The sequence below is a fragment of the Acinonyx jubatus genome, chromosome C1 (genome assembly GCF_027475565.1).
Source record: "Acinonyx jubatus isolate Ajub_Pintada_27869175 chromosome C1, VMU_Ajub_asm_v1.0, whole genome shotgun sequence".
NCBI classification, from domain to species: Eukaryota; Metazoa; Chordata; class Mammalia; order Carnivora; family Felidae; genus Acinonyx; species Acinonyx jubatus.
This window is the reverse complement of record NC_069381.1, coordinates 144,616,894-144,640,163: the sequence shown is the minus strand read 5'-3', so window position 1 is coordinate 144,640,163 and position 23,270 is coordinate 144,616,894. Positions and strand designations below refer to the sequence as shown.

Here is a 23,270-nt window from a genome sequence, read left to right as displayed (position 1 = left end):
TCAAGTCATTGTTTTATTAAAAATAGTAAATAAAGGTCTAGGTTCTCATCGATGATACCAACTTGTGAGGCCCAAGGAGCTGGTTGTTATCAGACTCAGTCGTCATGAATATCACTGTGCTTCCTCCAGTACTTTTGGCTTCATTTCCAGTTACCTGTTTGATCACATAGGGAAGCTTGCAGGCTGAGGTCCAGCACAGGACAGGAAGCAGGCAATTCAAAAGGCCACCTAGAGTTGAAGAAGGACTCCAATCCAATGTTAGACTGTTTCCCTGAGCTCACTCTTGGTTTCTTAACTGTTGTGGGTTTTTTAATCTCCTATTCAAAGGCTATTAATTTTGAGAATGTAAACTACCATGGAGAAACACAGTCCCCACCTCCACTGTAATTTTCACAGTGTCTAATGGGTTTACTGGATAAAAAATATTAGTCGCTCTTTAGTCTTCATAATATTTTTCAAATTTCCACTTCTGATACTGCTTCACTGGGTCACAAGCAGCAACTTTCAGGGTCTTCTGAGAAACATTTCCTTCTAAGCATAACAACTGATGATAGTTTCCGAAAACAATGTGATTCACCTAGAAAGAAAGAGAATCTGGAATGAGCCACAGAATGAATTTGACAACTGCCATATAAAGAAATACAAACTAATAAAAAAAAGATAATTATATTTTTGATTCCTCAGGAATTCTTCTTGCCTAAATTAACAACATGCACACAGTCTTTAGACTGTATTAAATTTGTCTCTATCTCACTTCGCCAAGCTACAAGGCTGTTAAGACTTTTACGACTTCCTCAGGGAGGAGGCAAAAGATTTATTTTCTGACAATAGGTTTGATTACTCTATTATTTAAAGAAAATAATTCCATACAGCATTTACTATATTTGATGGATGATGGTTCCCTAATTGATGGTGATCATGAAAAAATACCCATTGCAAAAAGTGAGTTAGTTAATGTCTTAATTGAGTTCATACCTTAGAATGCAAACTTGGAATACAAAGTGCTAGAAATGATGTATATATTTATAATCTTTCCACCATAATCTCTGATAGTACATAATACCTGATGTTCAGAAAATCCAGAGGTACTTAGAAAAAAGTCAAAGGTATTTCAGAGAAGTTCTATTATTGGTTAATATTTACTGAATATCCTAGAAATAATGGATAACCAATTTAGAACATGCTTATGGCTTTATATATTTTTTCACCTTTTAATTCTCTCAATTTTCCATGACTATGACAAAGGTAATCTTAATCATACGTACATTGTTTTGAATTATTCAAAAGAATATATCAAACAGGGGTGACTTCATAATAGTTTGTTTTAAAGATGTTCCTACAAAAACATTGTCATCCTGTAGGACTCTGGTAAGGCGATGTTTGAGTACGCTCAAGGTTTTGTAAAGGAGTTGGCCTTGAGCAAAATCATCTTGGATTATCTACAATGTTCTGCCAGTGGATTATAAAGTGGTAACTGAACAACTTGTCCCCAACCTAAAGACATTTGATGAGGGAACCAGTAGTGGAGGGTCATTCCATGACCCAGTATTTAGAAGCTACCTATGAAATGATTTCCTTTTAGGTGTCCATAGTCCAGAGCATTTGGGTGAGTGGGCTTAGAGAACATCTTTGAAATGCAGGTTGGAAATGTATCATTTTAACAATGCATTGGTATTCAGGGTCAAACTCACTATTACCCTACTTCCTTCCATGAAGCTCTCAACTCCTAATACTAAAAGAAAAGATATGTTCTTGTTACTCATAGTCTTATTCTCCATTTCTCTTAACATGCTTTGGAGGATTCAGGAGGTTTAGTATAAAAACTACCAAAATACTGAAAAAATAAGGAAGGCTATTATTAAGATATTCATCTCCATAACATCTAGCAGCATGGAAATGGGGAACTGAAGGCAGAAGGCAGCTATGTGGCATGATACAAAGTCACAGACACAACCAATGTCGGGAAACAGCTATCCAATTTTTGCTATCTTAATTAAATTACTCTCTTTACAAACTGGTTTACCATTTAGAGGGACCAAAATAAACCTGTATAAAAATCAGCTAATGAAGGCTTAAGTTCTCAGTGGGGTCAAGCCAGTTTGTAAATAAGACCTATGTGATTTAAGGGCTGCTTACTCCTAAATATTTTCTCACCAGCCTGAATTTTTTTCCTGGTAACAGATTCACTTCTGGAGATGAAAAATGTGTTCTCATTCTCATCCTTTCTCTCCCCTGCACCCACCGCCTCCCCAACACCTCCCCCATCCCCCCACCACCTCCTGCTTTTTTGGCATAAGGTTAAGGAAGCCAAAGAGAATATTCAATAGATGTTTATGCATTTTCCCAACACCATGAAATATAAAATTAGTAACTTGTGCACTAGTAATACTTCATTTTTCTGAATAAGTCAACAAGAGCCATTATCACTAACAAGGAAAAAAAAAATGTCCAGAAGGAACTAAAATATAACAGAGAAAATTAAAAGGGAGGAAGGTTGGGAAGCGTGTTGCTCAGACCCTGGTTTTGATTCCCAGCGGAAAGAAAACTGTCATGAAGGGAGTGGTCACTGGCTGTGACATCAAAAGGAATGGAGGCACTCTAAGGAGAAAAAGAAGCATGCTGACTTTGGGGACAGGCCTGAGCAAAATGATGGTCTTCATGCACCCAGTACATTTTGTGGATTTGATGGCTACTTGCTAGTGAGATAGTAGAAACTTTAGGAAGGCCCTCCTGAAACTATTCTTGCCACCCCAAGATCTTACACCAAAGCTTATGATTTGATATCTTGTTAAAATAGAATTGTGGAAGGGGTGCCTGGGTGGCTCAAGCAGTTAGGCATCTGACTCTTGGTTTTGGCTCAGGTCATCATCTCACAGTTCGTGAGATCGAGCACTGTGTCAGGCTCTGTGCGGACAGCAGGGAGGCTGCCTGGGGTTCTCTCTCTTCCTCTCTCTCTGTCCCTCCATCACTCACACACACACACACACACACACACACACACACTCCCTCTCTCAAAAGAAATAAATAAACTTTAAAAAATACCATTGAGGAAAACTGTCAGGACTTTGAGAATGAAGAAGATATAGCAGGGGTGGGCTAGGAAATATTAACAGCTGGACCTCTGGACAAACACCCCCAGATTTGTAGCATGGGTTTATGTAATACTCCCATCATGGCTTGTTTCAAGATACCAATGTGATGTCATTGAATGTGAAGTTAGCGCACAATTAGCTCCTACAAGCTGGTGGGAGCTGGTTCCAACACCTGTTGAGAGCCAGGTCTCTGGTAACCAGGGTGGGGGATGAGGAAAAGTCACCCCTTGTGGAAAGGAGGCAGAATGCCAAAAAAAAAGGATTCATCCTAAAGTGCAGACCTTGTAGAAAGCACGCTGGTTCTTGTTTTCCCCATATACTCTCCTTATAGACTTTTCTGGTGACCATTGAGAACCAGTTCTAGCCCATAAGCATTATTTTTGCCGTTGTTAGTTGACTGAAGCAAATGACTTACAGAAACAAAGATGCTGATACTAATGTAACCAAGGAACCCAGTGACTTATATTTAAAACAACCTACCTGAAATAAATTTTGTAAAAGAAAAAGAAGGACTTGCCAATTTATAAAAAAAAAAAAAAATCTGTTTATCTCTCTGTATGAACTTTTATTTTGCCTCGATCATCACAAGCACATTTAAAGGTTCTGAGTGAGGAAGCCGACAATGAGAGTTTTATGTCCCCTTTAATTGGAAGTTGGATTTGTGATAAAGAAGAGGTACAGATATTTTGCTTACCAGTTCCGGATGAAAGACTGATGTTGATTTATGCAGCCATTTTAGCCCTTTGTTTCTGTTATCACAAGGGTGCAGCCTCAGGGCCCCCGTATCAGGGACTGGAGCTAAGCACCACTCTCCATGTTTAATAAGTCTTAGCCAGGTATAATTAAATTGCTGAAGCTGTCGGGAAATGAATAAAGAAAAGGTCACTTTCAGCAGCAAACACAGGTAGGGTCTTTGCTTCACAGTTTTGTTAGCAATGGTTAAGGAGATGGGCACTCTGATCAAATGTTTTGTACCCAAATCCTGGTATTGCCACTTTCAGTTCGGACAGTACGGGCGTGCTATTACCATATCGCATTTCATTCTTGTCATTTTTAAGTTGGATAGCAACAGCGTGTATCTCAGAGAGTTGAGGTAATGACTGCTAGGTGTTTATTTAACACACAGTAAGCCCTCAATAAATGTGAGTTGCAATAATAAAAATTATTTAGTGCAGTTAGTACATAGGCGCAAACGGAGGTCATTTCAGGTAACTCGGAACCCCAGATAAGCCTGGTGTTTTGAAGCAGTGAAACATTCAAACCACCTGCAGCCATTAGGGCTACAAGGAGGTCTAAGTCACAGCCCGAAATTACTTTGGTGGAGATGATTATGCTTCTTTAAGAGTATCCAGATTACTGGACTCGTAGAGGCTTTGTAGGAAAGGTCCACAATCTTTCTTAAGGGTAAAAAATGTTTCTAATGTAAGCAATGTCAAAAATCTTTCTTTGCTGATAGCAGAAAGACTCATCGGGCTCTGCTCTGTTAGCATGCCCTAGTTCCCAAGAATTACTCTTGGAGAAGTCCAGTTTGGGAGAGTTGCTGAAGTCTAAAGTAAATACTGATTCAGGTATTGAAACCAGGTTTTAGATTTTTATAAGTCCTTTCTCCAGTTGTTTACAACCTAGTACTATCTGTCTGGTCAATTACTGTATGGCTCTTGGTCTGGGGGACGTCTGTTGTTTTGCACCAATATAAACATAAAAAATAGACTTCTGGTAAAATCTATCTAAATGTTTTTATCTAGTGAATCATTTGTAATGTAACTGAGATGTAAGTTAGATTATCACACTTGTCATTGGGTTAGACCTCACCACTCAAAGGGTACTCCCTGGACCAACATCAGTATCACCGGGGAGGTAGTTGAAACACCTGACTCTCAGCCCCATCATGAACTATTGAATCGGAATCTGTATTGTAACAAACTTTCCAGGTGATTTGTGTGCACATTAAAATTTGAGATGCATGGTCTTATGCCATAGAAGCCACAAGGAAGCGAGGTGGCTACAAAGAGAAGCTAGATATTACCTTTAGAAGGGACATCTCAACTGGTTGAAAAGTTAACAGTTACTGAAAAGCTAATAGGGGACTTTTTAGGTAAGGTGAAGGATAGAGCTTGGTGGTTAATCCTAGAAATTTATTCCTTTTGTGCTTTTTTTGGATGAATGTTATTAACTGGCTTGGTATAAAGTTTAGTTAATTCGGCCCCAGATAAGTTAACTTCCTCCAACTTTCCCTTACTTCTTATTACTCAAACAAACTACAAGAAGCAGAAGCTAAAAATGAGTAACAAGACAAAAAGGGAGATGGGTGGTTTTTTTTTTGAAAGCAGGGGGCTGCATATTCATATTTTCACCTCCCAGTATCTCCTTGAGAGGCTCAGTGGTTATCCAGACTACAATTTGGGTCTTCAGATAAAATACTGGTTTAATCAGGCATGGAAAATCACTAAAATGATGAGTCTTGAAGGACTGAGTTAAATAATATTTTGCTTTCATATGATTCGGACTACTTGTGGTTTTATAATTTAGGACTTTATTTCCTCTTGGAATGGTTAATATGCAAGTTGTGTATTTCAAATGATTTTTGACACATTTCTCTTCCCTCTACCTCCCTTCTTTCCTAATTAAAAGAGAGTTCCCTTAGCTTCAAGTTTATAATCCTTAGCTGAATTATAGCAACACAGATGACAAAGATGCCTTTCTTCTAGTAGCAGCTTTGAATTAAGAGTGGAGAGGAAATGTACTCAAAAATATAAGCAATGTCTTGCGGTGCCTGGGTGGCTCAGTCGGTTGAGCGTCTGACTTCGGCTCAGGTCGTGATCTTGCAGTCTGTGAGTTCAAGCCCTCCATCGGGCTCTGTGCTGACAGCTCAGAGCCTGGAGCCTGCTTTGGATGCTGTGTCTCCCTCTCTCTCTGCCTCTCCCCCGCTCACATTCTGTCTCTCTCTCTGTCAAAACTAAAAAAACGTTAATATATATATATATATATATATATATATATATAGGCAATGTCTCTAAGTCAAAGCAAACAAGTAAGTCTGGGCAAGCCTAGATTGTCATCACAAAATAATTTCTCCACCAAAGTGTGATCTACAATTTTAGGAAGCTGCATTGTACTCATGTACTGATGTTCCTATGAGTTTTATTTGGCACTCAAACCAATAATATCCCCACAGAATGAGAATGGGTAGGGAACGCATGTTGAAGAGGGAGGTCCCATCACTCAGAGCTCACCTCCAGCACTGCAGAGTCCTTGCCCTGTGCTCCTGGGCCCTCCTTCCTCCCCTATCCATTGTGTTCTGAGTTTGTCAGAGATTTGTTGAAGGGTTTTCCATCATGGATCATGGATTATGTAATTTGCATTACATATGCAAATTACACATGCTCCTTTATATGTATGACAATGGGAAGGAGGGGACTGAATCAAAACAAAATTTCTCCCTTAGATTATTTAAAAATATGTTCTTCCTTCATTTCCTTTATTATTTTATCTTTATATGTAACTTTTTTTAATTTTTCACATTTTTGTCTTTATCATTATAACAGTGAACATTTGTGGAGCACTAAATGTTAAATATCGTTCTACATGTTTCATCGGTATCACATAATTTGATCTTCAAACCTGTTTTAGGGGTAGGGACTGTTATCACGACTATTTACCTAAAGGTTAAAGGGTTTGCAAAGTTAACACACTTTTGAAAGCAGCGGAGCCAGCATTGGGTCCCTGGTGGGTTGACTTCAGTACCCACACTTTTACTCCCTTGCTCGCTGTCTGTACGTTTAGTTGTGAGCTCTCTTATCGCCAACCGTATGATTATGTAGAAATGTATAAATTAATTATTGTTTGTAAAAGCGAAAATAAATTTCTCAAGCGAGCAGTAAATGTGCCATACCCTGCACTTATCACCTACACCTGGGCCATCTATCCACTGCACCTATGAGAGAGAAAACCCAGCCCAGGTACCTTGCTGCTTCCGTCACAGTCTTCCAAAGTGGCTGTGGTGTTTTCAATGGAAATGCATTTGCCCAAGGCCACATTAATAAGCTAGGAAGCAAAATATAAAATATGCATTAAGAAAAAAATATTTTGAAGTAGAACAAGACATTCAGAAAACACAGGCCATAAAACTATAATAAGGTTAAAAGATAGTTAAGTTGATAGCTTAGCATTACTTAGCACTATACGATTTTATTGGTTGCTATCTCTAACAGAGACATAATGTAATCTTGCTAAAGTACAGCTTCAATCTGTCAATTTAGGCCTATGATTCAGCCACAGAGCCAACAAACAGAAGCTTTTAATTAACCCTTGCCTGGAATGCTGAATAGGGAATGAGCAAAAGGTAGCATGAGAAGTAGTTATTTTCTTGTCTCAAGTTTTTCTGATGCATACATTAAAAGTCAACGCACATACTTGCAATTTAATCAAACCAACAGTTATGGGCTCTGTTCCCTGGCTGACCCCTCCAAGCTATTTCACTGCTTAGGCACTGAATCATAGATAAATGGAGTCCTTCAAAGAACAGCAGAGTCCAGCTGATTCCCTGTCAGAACCTTCCTAATGACTCAGGCAAGCTACAATTCATTATAGGAAAGTCATGAAAGCTAGTACAGAGCCAAGCTTAAAGACACTATCTGGCAGGCCCCCCAGGTTTTTAGTGGATTTACAGGGTCAAATATGGAGGCAGCTTTCTATAAGTCACCATTTAATGCAGAAAAATGTTGATTCCCTTGCCCTCTTTGACATCTTGGGGAAGGCTAATGAGATGGTGAGTTAATAGGGCAATTTAGACTTCTTAGATTTCTAGAAGAGCTGTGTAGAGTCAAATCTACACTCAGGAAAGCCTTCTGAGCTGGGAGTGGGGGGAAAGTCTTTGTTGGCAGGGACACTATTTGTGCCCTTTCCTGTTCTATCGTGCCTAACACAGAGCTCTAAATCCAGGGTGCTTTATGATGCAACTGTCCAGCTCACAGAGTTGTGAGCCTTCATAACAGCATGCTCACTGGTTGGTCCTCACTTTTACATGCATAGCTTACGTTGCAAGAAAGTAAGGCAAATATTCAGGGACCACCAAATGCAGAAAACAAAACAAAACAAAACAAAACCTTTTAGCAAGTGGGAAAATGGCAAATACCGGTAAGCAAAGGACTGATATTGTAAGGACAGGAGAAAGAACTTGGGCATGGACAAGCCAGAGAGTTGGGATTGCAGTCTTTCACATAAAGATGGACAACTGTAGACCCTCACTAGAATGGTGTCCCGGGGAAAACAATTTACCCAGTGGCACAGGGAGACAACAGGGAAGCTAGATTCTCCCTTGGGAATCTGAACCTTGCATTGACCTTCATTTGGGTTTGAGATGCAAGTTGAACTGCTTGCATTGGATAGGAACTTTGACAGACGTAAAAATAGTGCCAGGGTGGTTACTTCTAGGGTGGCTGGCATGGAAAAGAACTCTAGAAGGACAGAATTTCCATCAGAAATCTCCAAAGAAAGCTCCATTCACAATTTAACGTGACAAATATGGGAAGAGACAATCCACCACTAGTTAATGGAGCAGTCAGGACACACAGAAGGAATCAACTTCAGAGAAGAGATTTAATAAGAATGCACTGAAGGAGGATAATCCTAGAGATTAAAGAAGGGAAATGCGATCCAGTTGTTGTCTGGATTTTCACTGAGATAAATATAAACTTCTGTATTTGTGGATTACTCAGAAAATATCTTCCCACGTGTTTGGAAAACTCTGGCTTCACTACAGCTGAACAGGTTGGACTGCTCCAGAACCTGGCAGAACCCCCAGGAGGGTAATGTTTAGTTGTCTGCTACACGAGGGAGTGCAGTGTGTTTGCCAAATATATTTGGCCCTGGGATCCTATTTCTGGCAGCACAACTAACCTTGCCCAGAGCAGTGTATGGGAACCCCTGGTTTAACTGATTACTTTGTATTTATTTTGTACAGTCCCTTCTGCCAAACATGGAAAGGCATTGGATGGAAGGAGAAGATTTTTCTTTCCCTTACTTACCACTCCCCCCCAGTTCTCTGAAGATTTGTTTCCCTTCCTCCTGATCAGAGATTTCTGGAGAAACTGCTTTTCTGCATGTATAAACGATTTATGAAGTGCTAAGGGGTTGTTATTCTTTATTGACTTGCGAATGGTTTTAAGCATTGACTTGTATTCAGGGGCGCCTGGGTGGCTCAGTAGGTTGAGCATTTGACTCTTGATTTTGGCTTGGGTCATGATCCCAGGGTCGTGGGATTGAGCTCTGCCTCAGGCTCCATGCTGAGCATGGATCCCTGCTTGAGATTCTCACTCTCTCCCCCTGTGTCTCTCTCCTGCTCATGCTCTCTCTTTGTCTCTCTCAAAATAAATAAATAAACTTAAAAAATTATATTTGTGTTTTTAATGTAAACCATTTCAATCTTTTTTTTTTCACCAGGCAGTATGTAAATTTTTCAATTGTTTTTCAAAATCTATCCATTTTGAATTCTTTCGTTTTCCAATTTAGGAGGTGGAGTTCCCCACAGTTTATCAGGGCATTTGCTAAACATTAGGCTATAGGCTGCTTACTAACCATTTAATCCAATGTGTATAAAGACACATTGTTAGTGAGGTTCTTTTATTCATCAAACATTTTTGGTTCAACAATAAACGATCGGTTCTTATAAAAAAGAAAAGAAAACAAACAAAAACCTTTTCACTGGATTTAAATTGTAAAATATTTTCTTGGGGTCTTTCAAGACTCTCCAGCTAAAATAATGGTTCAGTTAATCTTAAGTCTGAAATGCCTAGTGAAAGATCTTCTTTTTTTTTTTTTTAAGTGGTAATAATACTCCCTACTAGTTGCTTCAAAGAGAAGCCAGTGGCATCTTGATTATAATTTGTCTGAGGAAGGCAACAAATAGAATTCAAAAAAATAATTTAAAAATATTTTGTGCATTTTAATATATTATAGCTCAGGCATCAGCCGGCTGTTCATAGAAGAGCTCTTCAAAAATTTCATGGGAACTCTTATACACATTAGCCTCACAGAGGAGGCAAAAGGTAGTTTTTTAGTTCCCTCTGGTGGTTAAAGTTCAGTAATGCTCTTGCTGAGATTCTGTGTTAGGACAGAATATGGTGAGAATTTCTTTTTTCCTTACTCAGGAGTTGGAATTAAAAAAAAAAAAGTGTGAGTTTATTTTACAGACAAATAATTTGAATAGTGTATAAATCCACGGTGTTCTCCCTAATGAGTTACCTAGGAAAAAAATATCAGGATAAACCACCTGAAATAGCTGTTATTCTATTTTGACCTATAAAAATGATCATTTTATACTACATTATGTTACAAACAAATCACTTTTACTATTTGTCAATTGAATTTTCAAGTTTCCTCTTTTTTATACTCTTCCAGGATCTTCCCTACACTGGGAGAATGGCTCTACTATGTCCTTGCCATCAGGAATTTTCCTAGACAGAGAGCGATTGCTTTGTGTAATTCACTTTCTAGGGAGAATTGAAAAAAACATGGCCTAAAATAGCAGGCTTACTGATGGTCAAGTCTGAGAACCTCTTGCATGAAGAAAAAGAAAACTCTGAAAAAATAAAATAATGCTGGGAATATTTATAAATAAAAATTAAATGAGAAAGCAGTAACACGTATTAAAAATATGCATGACTAGGAAAAGCTCTAGGTCGAGTCTTGACTAATCACCTCTAAACCCATTTTATGATAAGTATCCTCACGTCTTGCCATCCTCTTCGAATTAAGCCCCACTCCTAGAATGGGTTTGGAACGGCTTTCATCCAGTTTCTCTACTTTCTTGCTTTAGTTCATAGATTTTGTACTGTGTCCAACCTGTCTAGCTCAGTTTCTTCCTTTTTGGTACATTATGTTGTGCCCTGGAATTTTCTCTGTCATTGTCTTTTCAGTTCCTGTTTGAAATCTGTGAAAATCTAATTAAATCATGTCATCCCAATCTTAACCCTACTCAATAGCTCCCTATTACATTCAGGAGAGAGAAGAAAGAGAGACAGAGAGAGAGAGAGAGAGAGAGAGAGAGAAAGGAAAGGAAAGGAAAGAAAGGAAAAGAAAGAAAAGATAGACGGGAGGGAGGGTGGGAAGGAGGAAGGAAGGAAGGAAGGAAGAAAGGAAGGAAGGAAGGGAAGGAAGGGGAAGAAAAAGAAGGAAGGGAAGAAAGAGCAGGAGAGAGAGAGGGAGGGAGGAAAAAGAAAGGAAGTAAGAAACAAGAAAAAGAAAGGGAAAGGAGAATCCTTAGTCTGCCTATAAGGACCCATGGGACCACTCTTCCTTCCTCTCCCTCTTCATCTGTTGCCATTCTTTTCTCCTTCACACCCTGACAACATTCATCTTCTTTCTGGTTCTTGAGTGCCTAGACGGTCATCTAACTTAGAGTTTTTGTACAAGGGGCATCCTCTGCCTAGGGCTCTCTTTTTTGAAGTTTGGCTGACCCTTGTCTTTGAGGGCTAGCATTCAATATCTCCTCAGAGTTGAATATTCTAGCTTAGAAGGACTGGTCACTAGGGACCAGTTCCCTAAATTAGAGCCATTTTACTTTTTATTTAAGCATTACATATTTGTACATGGTTTCCCTTACTCACCTTTAAGCTCCACAAATAGGCATCAAGTCTACTTTATACATATTTACCCTATAATCCAGTTCTGAAATACTGTATGGTTTATTGATATCCAGTAGGTACTTGACGAATTAATCAATGAATGTAGCTGCCTAAAAGCCTTCCTCAAGTTCACCTATATTTAATCCTTAACCATGCTCTGTCTCATCTGCCCTCATATTGGATATTTATTTATAGTGTAATCCTTCATTCTTTTCCACACTTTTTCAAGAGTTTTTAAATTTAATATTTATGGACTCACAACTTAACTTGCTCCTTGAACTTACCACACCATTAGCCCTCACAATGGGAGCCTTCAAATCAGGAAAAACATTCTCCAAATACCATTTGAAACTTTTGCATTTTAGTTTCTTTCGAAGTTTCCGTTGTTCGGTGAGGTTTCCAACATCTAAGCCTTGGTCTATGAGGTGGTCCCCGTGGCCATAGAATAGCTCCTTGTACTCATCAAGCCAGACCTCAGCAACCCGCACCAAGTTCCGCTCGACTGTCTTCATCCGGTCCTTGGGGAAGGTATATGGATTGTCATTTCTGAATATGTGGCCTACTCGGGAACAGGGAATGATCTCAATTTCACCACCACACATCCATACCTGTAACAGTTTGATAGGAAGCATCAATTATCACATGACTGCCCACAATTCATGGGCAATTAACAATGACAGGAACCACCTGGTGACCACCCCCCTCCCCCCCCCCCCCAGCTTGAAGTACTACTGTCAACGTCTAAAATCTTTTTCAATGGTTTCAAATTAAGCTCAACAGGTTTATTTAGCTTTGTACATTGCTGTGGAGCATTTTAGGATTCGTAAAATATATATTGTTTTCTTCCCTACGCTGCAGTGTACATCTTTTTTTTAATAAAGAAATTCTCACAGAATCCCAATGTATAAAATATATCGTATGAAGTCCTGCTTTGGTTGGATCAGGGTAAGGAGTATGTATTTCCTTTTTTTTTCTTTCAATTTTCCCTCCTTACGTCTTGGGGTGATCCGTATAACTTAATGGAACACAACTTGAAAATGAGCTCAAAGTAATACCCCTTTTACTATATACCAACCCACTCCCTAAGAAAACAGTTGCCTTTTGGATTCTCTTCACTCTGGCTACTGCCAAGGATTTCTTAGGTGTTGATCAATGATCATAAATACCCAGAGCTGTCTGAGATGTCCAAAGTTGCTGCAACATCGCCTGTTGATGGCCTGCTCTAAAGGCACTTTTTGTACATCTGTCACTTTCACTAAGATGACCCATTACTGAATGCTTTCATTACTTCTGATATATCAGAAAAATGTTCCTGGAGATATTTTGTATGAAGTATGAATCTCACATCATTTAGGTCAAATGGCAGACAATATTCCCCCTATATTCAGATGTAGAAACAGTGTTATAAAATACTAGGGAACTCTGATAAATTTCATGGGAGCTACTGATTCTTCCAAATTCAATCTGGGATAGAAAAACATTCATCTAGAGACCCTAAAGTTTCTGTGAAATTTCTTCCCAGAGACAGTCCCATAGCTAATTATGTTAGTAAAATGAAACCAAATGATAAACTCTTAATTGTAGAAAGAATTTGAGGACCGCTTGGTAATACCTTGAATGAGAGCTCCATATTTTCTCCACCCCAGACATCAAGCCCAGGGTCGTATGTTCCAAGTTCGAAAAAGTAATTTTTATCAATGGAAAATAGTCCACCCGCCATGACGGGACACCTACAAAAAGAAATGTTTGTTTTTTTAAACTTGCATGTCATGCGAATTCAACTTTTTAGAGTGGGTCCCCTGTGCAGTTGTGGTGGAGTTAAGAGCCATTTCAAAATAGCTATCGAGGGTGGGGAGGTCTTGGAAAGGAGTCACAAATAGCACTGAAGTGATCATTTCCGTGGTTCATGGTGGCAGAGATTGATTGGGGTCAACAAAGATGGGGTTTGGAAGTATGATTCTTATTGTCTTTACTCTCTGACCCAAACTCTCCGAATATGTTATTTTTAAAAATGCTTATTTAGTGCTAAGGGAGTACCAGGCACTGCTCTAAGTATTATATATATACACACATACATATACGTATGTATGTATGCATATATATGTATGTATATATATGTGTATGTATATATATATGTGTGTATATATGTGTATATATATGTGTATGTATGTGTGTATATATATGTGTGTGTGTGTGTATATATATATATATATATATATATATATATATAACCTCAGACTTTACAAAAACCCTGAAACTATATACCATTAAGAAAGGACAACACAGAAAAGGTTAGAAATGTTCCCAAGGCCACAGATTAGTATGATGTACATCTGGGGTTCAATTTAGGTGGTCTGGTTTGATGTTATGATCTCTCACTCCACCACACTGCCTCAACTGTAGACAGACTTAACTGACAGCTTGTTATGTGGTAAACACTTTTTAAAGCATGTTATATAATCAGATTTAATTCTCAGATAATGGAGGTAGCTACTTCTATTAGTCTTAACGCAGAACTGAGGAAACAGAGATTCAAAGAGGTTAAGTAACCTTTTAAAGCTCACGCCATCAGTCAATAGTACAGTTGAGATTTGAATCCAAAGAGTCTGACTCCAGATCCTTCATTACTGTTATAGATCATGGGGGATAGAAACTACACTTGAATCAGCAGTAATCACTTCCCATGGTGTTAAGATTGAGCCAGCTGAAAGGGGTTTGTGTGGAGAGCTTGCCTTGTGTTTAGGGTATACAGCAATCTTAAGGGTAAAATAATTCCTACCCCACACCTACTTCCCTTCCCCTTAGGCACATATTCTGTCTGAATGACAAATGTCCTTTCCCATCTATCCAGAATGCATTCTCTTCCCAATGTTATGTTGGATATAATCTGAGCTCGATCAGTACATTGACCCTCCAAATGGGAGTCTGAAAAAGGCAAAGATGTTCTTTAGGTGTGGGATCAGAGCAAGAGTGTTACATTCAGGCAGATATGGATTTGAATCTCAATTTGTTCTTTTACAAGCTATATATCCCTGGGAAAATTATTTATTTTAAGGCTCAGTGTCCTCATCTCTGTAATGGCAATCCTACCTACCAGCTTTTCTAGGGTTATAGAGAGGGCTAAATGCAGACTGCTTAATAAATGATAATAAGCCTACTTGACTTGCTAGGACTATCAATTCTGAAAGCATGGCACCTAGCAAAGGATAGGGGGTAAGTTCTGAGAGATAATGCCACAATGCACAGTCTGGGCTGGGCTTTCTCTTTACACTTGTCAGTTCAAGTTCTCTCTCCAACTGGGGAGTCTTTGGGACTCCTGCCGCTCTGCCTGAGGCTGGCTTCATGCAGGTCTAGACTCCTGGGGAAGTGTTCAGAAGTCTTCACTTTGACTTCAGGTCTAAGCTGTGTTCTTCAATCCAGCTTCTCTAGCAATAAAACCCCACTTTCAGTTCATATCTGCTTCTGTGTATATTTCTCAATTCACTTACAGAATATGGCACCCCTCCCATGGAAGGAATAGGGTTAGACACCAAAAGAAAATCCTAACAATAGTTATTATTACAATAATACTTTTATTACTATTATTTACTCTTCTAATTTTTACTCATGTTGCCTTTAATGTTAGGTGTGCTTATATAGCATTTATGCAGCATATTCAACTAGTTTATACTTCTTAGGTTGTAAATCCCAGGGAGAAGGAATAGTGTTAGCAAATTTCTCTGGATTCAGGGCTGAATAGGGTGTAATTGACCATTTGAAAAAATGAGTTTTGGTAGTGGGAAACTAATTTCTTAGGGAAACTTTGATTGCTTTTGATCATCTATTGGCTAAAACCATAATTCTTGATGGTCTATAGAATGACGGGAAATACTTGTTTCGTGGGATTGCTTCCCATGCCCTTGCAAAAAGATACACGATTGCCTCCTAATCTTAAATCTCACACGCTTACCGTATTATATCAGTTTCTTTAATTCTGTTTTTTGCAACAACATCTGGAGGAATTGTTCTCCAACCAAAGTTCATGGGCCACACGAAGATGCCTCTTTGAAAGTTGTCCACTGTCATGTAACTAATTCAGGAAAAGAACACAAATGCTGCTTGAGATCATACACATATACTTGATCAACCTGACACCATGTCTTGTTAAAATGAATGAAGCAAGTGCTTACACAAATGACTCGAGATTATCACAAACTTTTTATAACATTTCAAGAGAATTTATGAGTAAAACTTGCATTAGTGACTAATTGGCTAGATTGCTTGTTTTTAACTTCCACTTTTCTTTTAATAATGTTCCGGATATTGTTGAGGGAAAAAATTGGGAGCATATGTATATTTCCCACAAAAAAGATGAATGAATCTTAAGGGAGATAAATATTTTGGGGCACAGCTGAATAGAAAGAGGAAAGAACTGGACAATGAGTATTAGGAATTCTTGGTATTAAGGGTTAAGCATTTTGATGATCAAGTAAACAATTGGATTGACGTTCTCTGATCTCGATATATCTATTATGTGTTTCCATTTATGTAAATGGATTAACTGTATATTTCTCAGATTTGTAAAAGTGTGCAGCCTAGGAATATGGCCAGTACTTTCTGCTGCTGTTAGTTAATGAGTCACTTAGAAGTATCTTGTGGAATATGACAATATTACCTCATATCTTTATCATTGATGACTTCGATTACTGGACAGGCTACCTTCTTTCTACTTAAATAAACTCTTTCCAGAAGAGGTTCCAACCAACCAACGTTACATTCCACGTGAGAATCTAAGAATGTCAGCACATCACCTAGAGAGCCAGAAAAAAAAGTTCATTTGAAAAAAGCGATATACTGAGTGTGTGTTTGTTGTGTTCAAAGGTCTTGGAGATTGCTCCAGAAAGGTGATTGCAAAGGCAGTACATTGTAAAGTCCGGAACTATCACCGAATTCCTGGTCCCTATATTTTCATTCTATCATGAAATAAAAGAAATTTTGTTTCTGGAAGCATCATTTTTGTTTGCAAAAAAAAAAAAAATTGATAAGCCACTTTGAATGGGTAGCCAAGACTTTGAAGGGAATCCTTAGTATTAAAAGGGTGGCTGCTTTGTCTCTTCTAAGGAGGGTGGGTCCCATTACCCTGGGGTGGGGGTGGGGGGTCTGTGGAAAACTGAGCTTTGTTTTTCAGAAGACCAGGCAGAGTTTGATAATCCAAGGTTGGCATCAGAAAGGGGAAATACCATTTTGCATAATAGGGGTACAAACAGGCAAAAGGGGAGGAATCAGCAAGGCTAGAAGGCAGAGTGGAAGGGCTACAGGGGTGGGAGGAAGAATAGGGAATAGGTTAATGGGTAGAGAGTTTTAGTTTTATAAGCTGAAAAGCATTCTAGAGATGGGTTGTACAACCGTGTAAATATACTTCACAGCACTGGACTGTGCACTGAAGAAATACAACTGAGATGGTAAATTATATGTCACCTGTATTTTACCACAATAAAAAATACGAGCGTGGCAGGAGAAAGAGAAAAGAAAGAGAAACTTGGAGGCTAAAAAATACTCATTAAAAATCCTTGTTCTCCTATTCGTTGTGTGCAGCAGTACTTTCATCTCAATAAAATTCTAAGTAGCATCTACATTGTTCCAAATGATTTATGCAAGTGGATTATGTGTGTGTGTATGCGTGTGTGCGTCTAAGATTAATAATAACCTGAGGAATCTGAACTATGACCGAAATCCTATGTATCCTTTCAGGCCTGACCAGAGGCAATCACAGAAGCTTCTCTAGCAGGCCTCGTGGCGGGAGGCCGCCCTCTCACACCAGACACGGTCTGCAGCCAGCGCGCCCCAGCCTCTGAAGGGAATTGCAGTCAAGAGCTCAGGCCCTCCCTCCCACTCAGTGGACATGCCCTCAGCAAAGCTGTGTTTCCAGTCCACATTCTTCCATTTTCCTCCACTCCGAGGACCGCTTCAGGCCAGGAACCCGGCTTCACCATGTGGGAGATGGGTAGATCTCCAGCACATTTGCCTCCACTCTGATTCAGCATTTGGTACTTTCCCACTCCTACCCCTCTCTTTTCTCTCACCCTAGCCCCCAGGGCTATAAAACAGGAGGAGTCTTTTGTTCTGGGCTCCTTTAGGCAGTAAGACGATCCTCACATCTGCTCAATCCATCAGTCCATTTCTCTACAGGGAAGAATGGAACATTGAGGGAGTCAGCACTTTTCTTCTGTTTCAATTCTTACTTACACTTCTTACTTACATTATTGGAGGAAATGATTAAAGACTTGAGCGTTACTTTGATTTTGTCTTGTTTGAACTGACCACTCTAATACCCGGCTGCCCCCCCCCCCCCCTTAGCTCTTGACTAACCAGTAATAACATCAGTTATTTTCAATTAAGTGTTTTTTTCTATGCCAGACAATGGTTCTAAGCATTCTACATGGCTGTCTTGTTTAATTCATGCAACAACCCTGAAGTATAAGTCTAATTTTTAATCCCACTTCGGAAATGAAATGTAGGTCTAAGTTTTATTCCTTTTGAAGAGAAACAAAAACTTAAACTTTTCCAAGTTTGCACAGCCAAGTGGCAGCCTGATATTCGAAAAGAGTTTATTCCATTGCCTGTGTGCCTAAAAAAAGAAAGAAAAAATGGCCAGAGAGAGGAAAAGCTATTAGACCGTGAAGGCTTGAAGTAAAGGCAGAAGACAATAGCAGGCAAAGAACAAGGTGAAATTAGATACCCGGATGATAGATCATGATCCACTAAAAACTGTAACCAACCTCTTAATTAATGGTTCAATATTTTATCAATTAACTGATCAACAATGGAATTTTTGAAAGAGGGTGAAGAAACTGAACTTAGCCAAAATGTTGGTGAGGAATGTTCTTGAGAAGTCTCTTTAGGCAGAAGTGGGTTGTGCTAGACCAAAGTCTCCATCCCCGCTCATCTTCAATTGTTGGGACACAACGGTTATAACTCCTGATCATGCTGGGAGAGTCTTATTTTCAGAGATTATGGCTTGTTTGATAATGAAAGATCATTATCTCCTAAGGGTCTCCCCTTGCACAGCCTGCTCCCTGTGTGTGAAGGTTCACAGGGGCCATCTAGTGTGTAAGGTATGTAAGCATGGTCTGCTAAGGTCCTACTTGGTTGGTATATATAACAGGTGCAGAAGACAGTCCCTTTCTCTTACTACTTATTATTTTTTTTAATTTAAAGTCAAGGTAGTTAACAAACAATGCAGTATTGGTTTCGGGAATAGAACCCAGTGGTTCATTACTTACATATAACACCCCAGTGCTTATCCCAACAGCTGCCCTCCTTAATGCCCATCACCCATTTAGCCCATCCCCCCCACCCATCTCTCCTCCAGCAAACCCTTTGTTCTCTGTATTTAAGAGTCTCTTATGGTTTGCCTCCTTCTCTGTTTTTACCTCTTATCACTGCTACTGCTGGTCCATTTAGACCAAAGAGCAGTCTCTACTAGACTGCCTGTTCGTATCCTCAGGATACGCTTATAGGGTCAAAGAGTCTGGATTGACTTTCTCAGTCCTTGGTTGTAGCTAGATGGGTCCCCAACCCTACATTCACTTCCCACCTGGCCCAGATCCCCATACAGATTTTCATTCACTTGTTGCCAGGACCCAAAGGAAGCAGCCTCTGCCCAAAACATAGACTGGAATTTTATACTGTTTTATTTTGGGCAAGAAGAGAATCCTCCTATGCGTGAATGTCATTGCTCCATTTTCAGACACTTTTTAACTTAAAATAAGATCTCAGGAACTAGACCAGGGATCTGTCTATGTTGCTGACTCTGGTTAGGATTTCCACTTGTGGTGGATATGGTCTGGGGACATTTCACACACCATTCCTATCCTGGAGAGTCACGGTGAAATAGACGTAGGACTGAGGTCATGCAGCTCTGCTTTCCTTAGCCACACTGGATAAGTCACTTAACCTTTCTGAGCTTTACCTAATAGAGCTACTTCTAAGATCTACTTAATACCTAAATTCCTTATAAACGGCTAGTATTGTTACTGTTTGTCAATGAGTATTTAAGCAAGAGCTCAAAATAATCTTATCTTGATGGCCAACTGGCAGGTTTTTCTGTTTCCTAAGAGTAGGTCCCAGCAATGCTGGATTGTTTGCAGATGGATTTGATTGTAACTTACTTATTTATTTACTTTTTGACCAGCCCAGAGATGCTTAATGTGCCTAAAGCTTTGGCTTCTTGTTGAGTATGGGCTCCCATATATGTTTAGCTAACCAGCTTGGGATATTGGTGCCAGCACCAGTTAGTGTTGGTTTGCTGTGTGTAGGGTTCCTTGAGGAATGTGAACCTGTCTGGCTGTTTAAATTTTCATAATAATTTATAAATGATGCTAAGGAAACCATCTGTTTTACCTGCAGCAAAAAACAAGTTGTAGAAATTTACGGAAGGACTGTTGCTTTTCAGGAGACCTCAGGGTTGTCCAGGAATTAGATGCCACTTTAGTCCACATACTTAAAGTTAGCCAACTGATTCTTTGGAATGCTCACAGCAATGTCAAATATTTCCTAAATGCCATTGTTATAAAGGAAATGAGAATCTGATCTCTATGCTGACTCTCTGGAGTGTACTACTGAACCTTCCTGACTGCAGACTCTTCTTGGCAGGGCAGTAACTTACTCTTTCATTCAATACTAGCATGAGATCCTGGAGGTTGGCTTATACACTTTGCACCCCAATCACTGTGTCTCTTTTTACTTCTGTGTCTTCATACAGAACATTTTCCCTAGAGATCCATTGACTGTGGCATACCCTTCAAGTTTTTAAATCCTGTTTGGCCAGTCTAACTCCTCATTCTCAGGAAATAACTGATTGGACCTGGACCTGATCTTTTTGCCTGAATCAGATCCAGATGAAGGACGTATCGTGCCCTGAAAACTGAATATGTAGTGAACATTGCCAGTTGTCAGAGAGTTACTGTTTTTCCCTTAATATTTTGTATTATGTACTTTCAGAGAGTCTAATAATACCCTGGGACCAAAACAGGGCCACTTGACCAATTTTTGCAGGTCCTTGGATCTTTGATCTCATCCTTCCTTGTCTGTGGTTTCCCCTTCCTTTTCTCTGAATCCTAAAGGGTAAATCTTTAGGAAATCAAAGCTATTAAGGTCTGTCAGATTTTGGATTCAGATTCTGGTCCTTCATCTCTTTGTTTGGCTGAGGCAGTCTAGAGACATTTTCTGCCCTGATACCTTTGCTGATCTCTGATTACAGAGACTGTTCAGGTCCAGGGCATCTCCTACTAATGCTCTATTTGTGATGGCTGGGGAATGTTCAGAGGGGAGTCTGGGAGAACTCACCAGGTTGACCAGCCTTGCTCAGTCCAGACCCTGAATAGTCCTTGAATTATTTCCTCACCTAAAGCTGGTACAGGATTCTGAATCCCCTTGAATTTTTCACAGGACTCAAGTACACTTCAGGGCCCTTGGATATATCCTTGGACAAAGCCATTACTAATCCCATTGAAACATACCTTTCTACTTCTTCTTCTACGATAGTTTAGAAGCAACTCTTCATTAGACAGTGACAAGCAATTAAGATGCACCTAGCTGGCCTTTCCAAACTAAATTTGGGACCCCTTAGCAAGTCACTACCACAACATAGTGGGATTGGCCAGAATCTAAAAAACAAATAAAACAAAAAGAGAAGATACTAGAATTTGTTGCACATGTTATTTCATGAAATGTCTATTGTAGTTATATGTGTAACATAGGTATGCAGTAGGTTCTGATGCAAAATTTATTTCTTAACATGGGTTATGGTCAAAATAGTTTTAAGAGTTACCAGACTAAAACTGAGCTAATGTGCTCGAGAGTATTAGGGACAAAGAGCCAAATTTACATTATTACACTTGGATTTACTAAATTCAAAGAATGATTTGATGGCTGTAACCGTAAGTACTTGAACAGGCCAAGTAGGCAATTGCTTTGACCAAGTTCATTGCACCCCATCTGAAGAGGCCTCCTGTGTTGTCTAACAGTATGGACTATTGCGGAGATCATCTCCAGCATGCGTCGTGCTCCATGCAAGGCAGGGGGAAGTTTTTATAAGCATTGCATTTCTGGTTCTGCACTTGTCAGCTTTCTCTACATGGATATCTCATTTTCATCTCAAATTTACATGAACAAAATTGGAACTCAACTGCAATCCCAAATCTGTTCCTCTGGTTATGAGGAACATCCACCAAGTTGCTCTGATTCCAGTCCTAGGGGTTTTTTGTTTTTGTTTTGTTTTATTTTTTGACTCATTTCATTATTACTCTCTTTATATCTTACTTGATGACAAGTCCTGTGGGCTCCATAGCCACAATATATTCTTACTCTGACCACTCCCTTCTTCTGTCCTAGTACCTCCCTGGTGCCTGCACAACTGTAATAGCCTCCTAAATGGTCTCCCTACTTCTTCTCACATTTCCCTAATACCCGTTCTCTACAAGGCAGCCAAAGTGAGCTTTAAATTAAGTCAGACAATTTTATTCACCTGTTTAATGTACTTCATTGGCTTCATATTATACCAAGAATAATGCCTACACTCCTCAGATGACTCATAAAACTTTGCAAAAGCCTGCCTTTGCCTTGCCCCCCAAATGAATCTCATACCACTCTCTTTATGGTCAGCACCCATCAACCATAATAAACTTCCTTCTTTAGCTTGAATAGACAGAACATATTTCTACATCAGGACATTGTACTTCTTGTCCCACTTGCCTGGGGATGTTCCTTATCCAAATCTTAGCCCCAAACTTGTCAGTTTGGACTATTTCCTCACTTCCTAGTTTTGTATCATTTGTGGGTAATTACTTCCCAAAAGAAGTCAAACATGGATTTTTTACTTAATTTTTCAAATGCAGTCTATCATTAAGAATCTTATCTGTCCCTGCAATGTTAATTTTAGTGTGACGTGTTTGTAGTTAGTTTAAAATTTCCATTACAGGCCAAAGAAATTTGTTAGCAAACCAGTGGGATATGAAAAGTTCCAGATTTGTGGTCTCGTTACAAGGTGGTGTAACTCAGGTGAGTAGATAATTTACCATTGGAACATGCTTAAATACAAGCTGGTGGAAATCTGCAATGCCATGGCTTACAGAGGAGAGTGATATCTAAATGTCTAGAGGCAGCAAAATGTAGTAGGTAAGACTGAGGATTCGGAGTTTTCTGGGTTCCAATCCTGCTGTATCACTTACTAGTTGGGAGAACTTGGGCAAGTCATAACCTCACTGTGCCTTTATATCTTCCTCTGTGAAATGAGGAAAGTACTTGTACCTACCTCCTAGAATTATTGTAAAGATCAAATCAATTAGTCCAGAAAGTGTTTAGAATGGAACCTGGTATGTAAGTTCAGCTATTATCATGGCGTACAGGTCTTTCCACAGCAGGATGTGAAAATGAACCTATATGTTTGGCATTAATGTTAGAGTACTCATGAGAGAAAAGATTTGCCTCCTCCCTTTCACTCCCCAACACCCACACACCAAAAAGAGGTGAAGAAAAGAGCATATTGCTCTTGGGAAGGTAGAAATTGCTATCA

The 23,270-nt window shown here is 39.3% G+C and overlaps 1 protein-coding gene across 1 annotated transcript in view; it reads right to left on the bottom strand.

The window, feature by feature from the left end:
- Positions 1-23,270, bottom strand: part of GALNT5 (polypeptide N-acetylgalactosaminyltransferase 5) — a 41,409-nt gene continuing 18,139 nt past the window's right edge. Inside the window, exons 4-10 of the mRNA XM_015076861.3 lie at positions 16,371-16,506; positions 15,666-15,785; positions 13,329-13,446; positions 12,001-12,324; positions 7,056-7,136; positions 3,787-3,948; positions 1-577 (exon numbers count right to left, since the gene is read on the bottom strand). Coding sequence (XP_014932347.1) covers positions 437-577; positions 3,787-3,948; positions 7,056-7,136; positions 12,001-12,324; positions 13,329-13,446; positions 15,666-15,785; positions 16,371-16,506 — 1,082 coding nt within the window. The 3' untranslated portion in view covers positions 1-436. The remainder of the gene's footprint in view (positions 578-3,786; positions 3,949-7,055; positions 7,137-12,000; positions 12,325-13,328; positions 13,447-15,665; positions 15,786-16,370; positions 16,507-23,270) is intronic.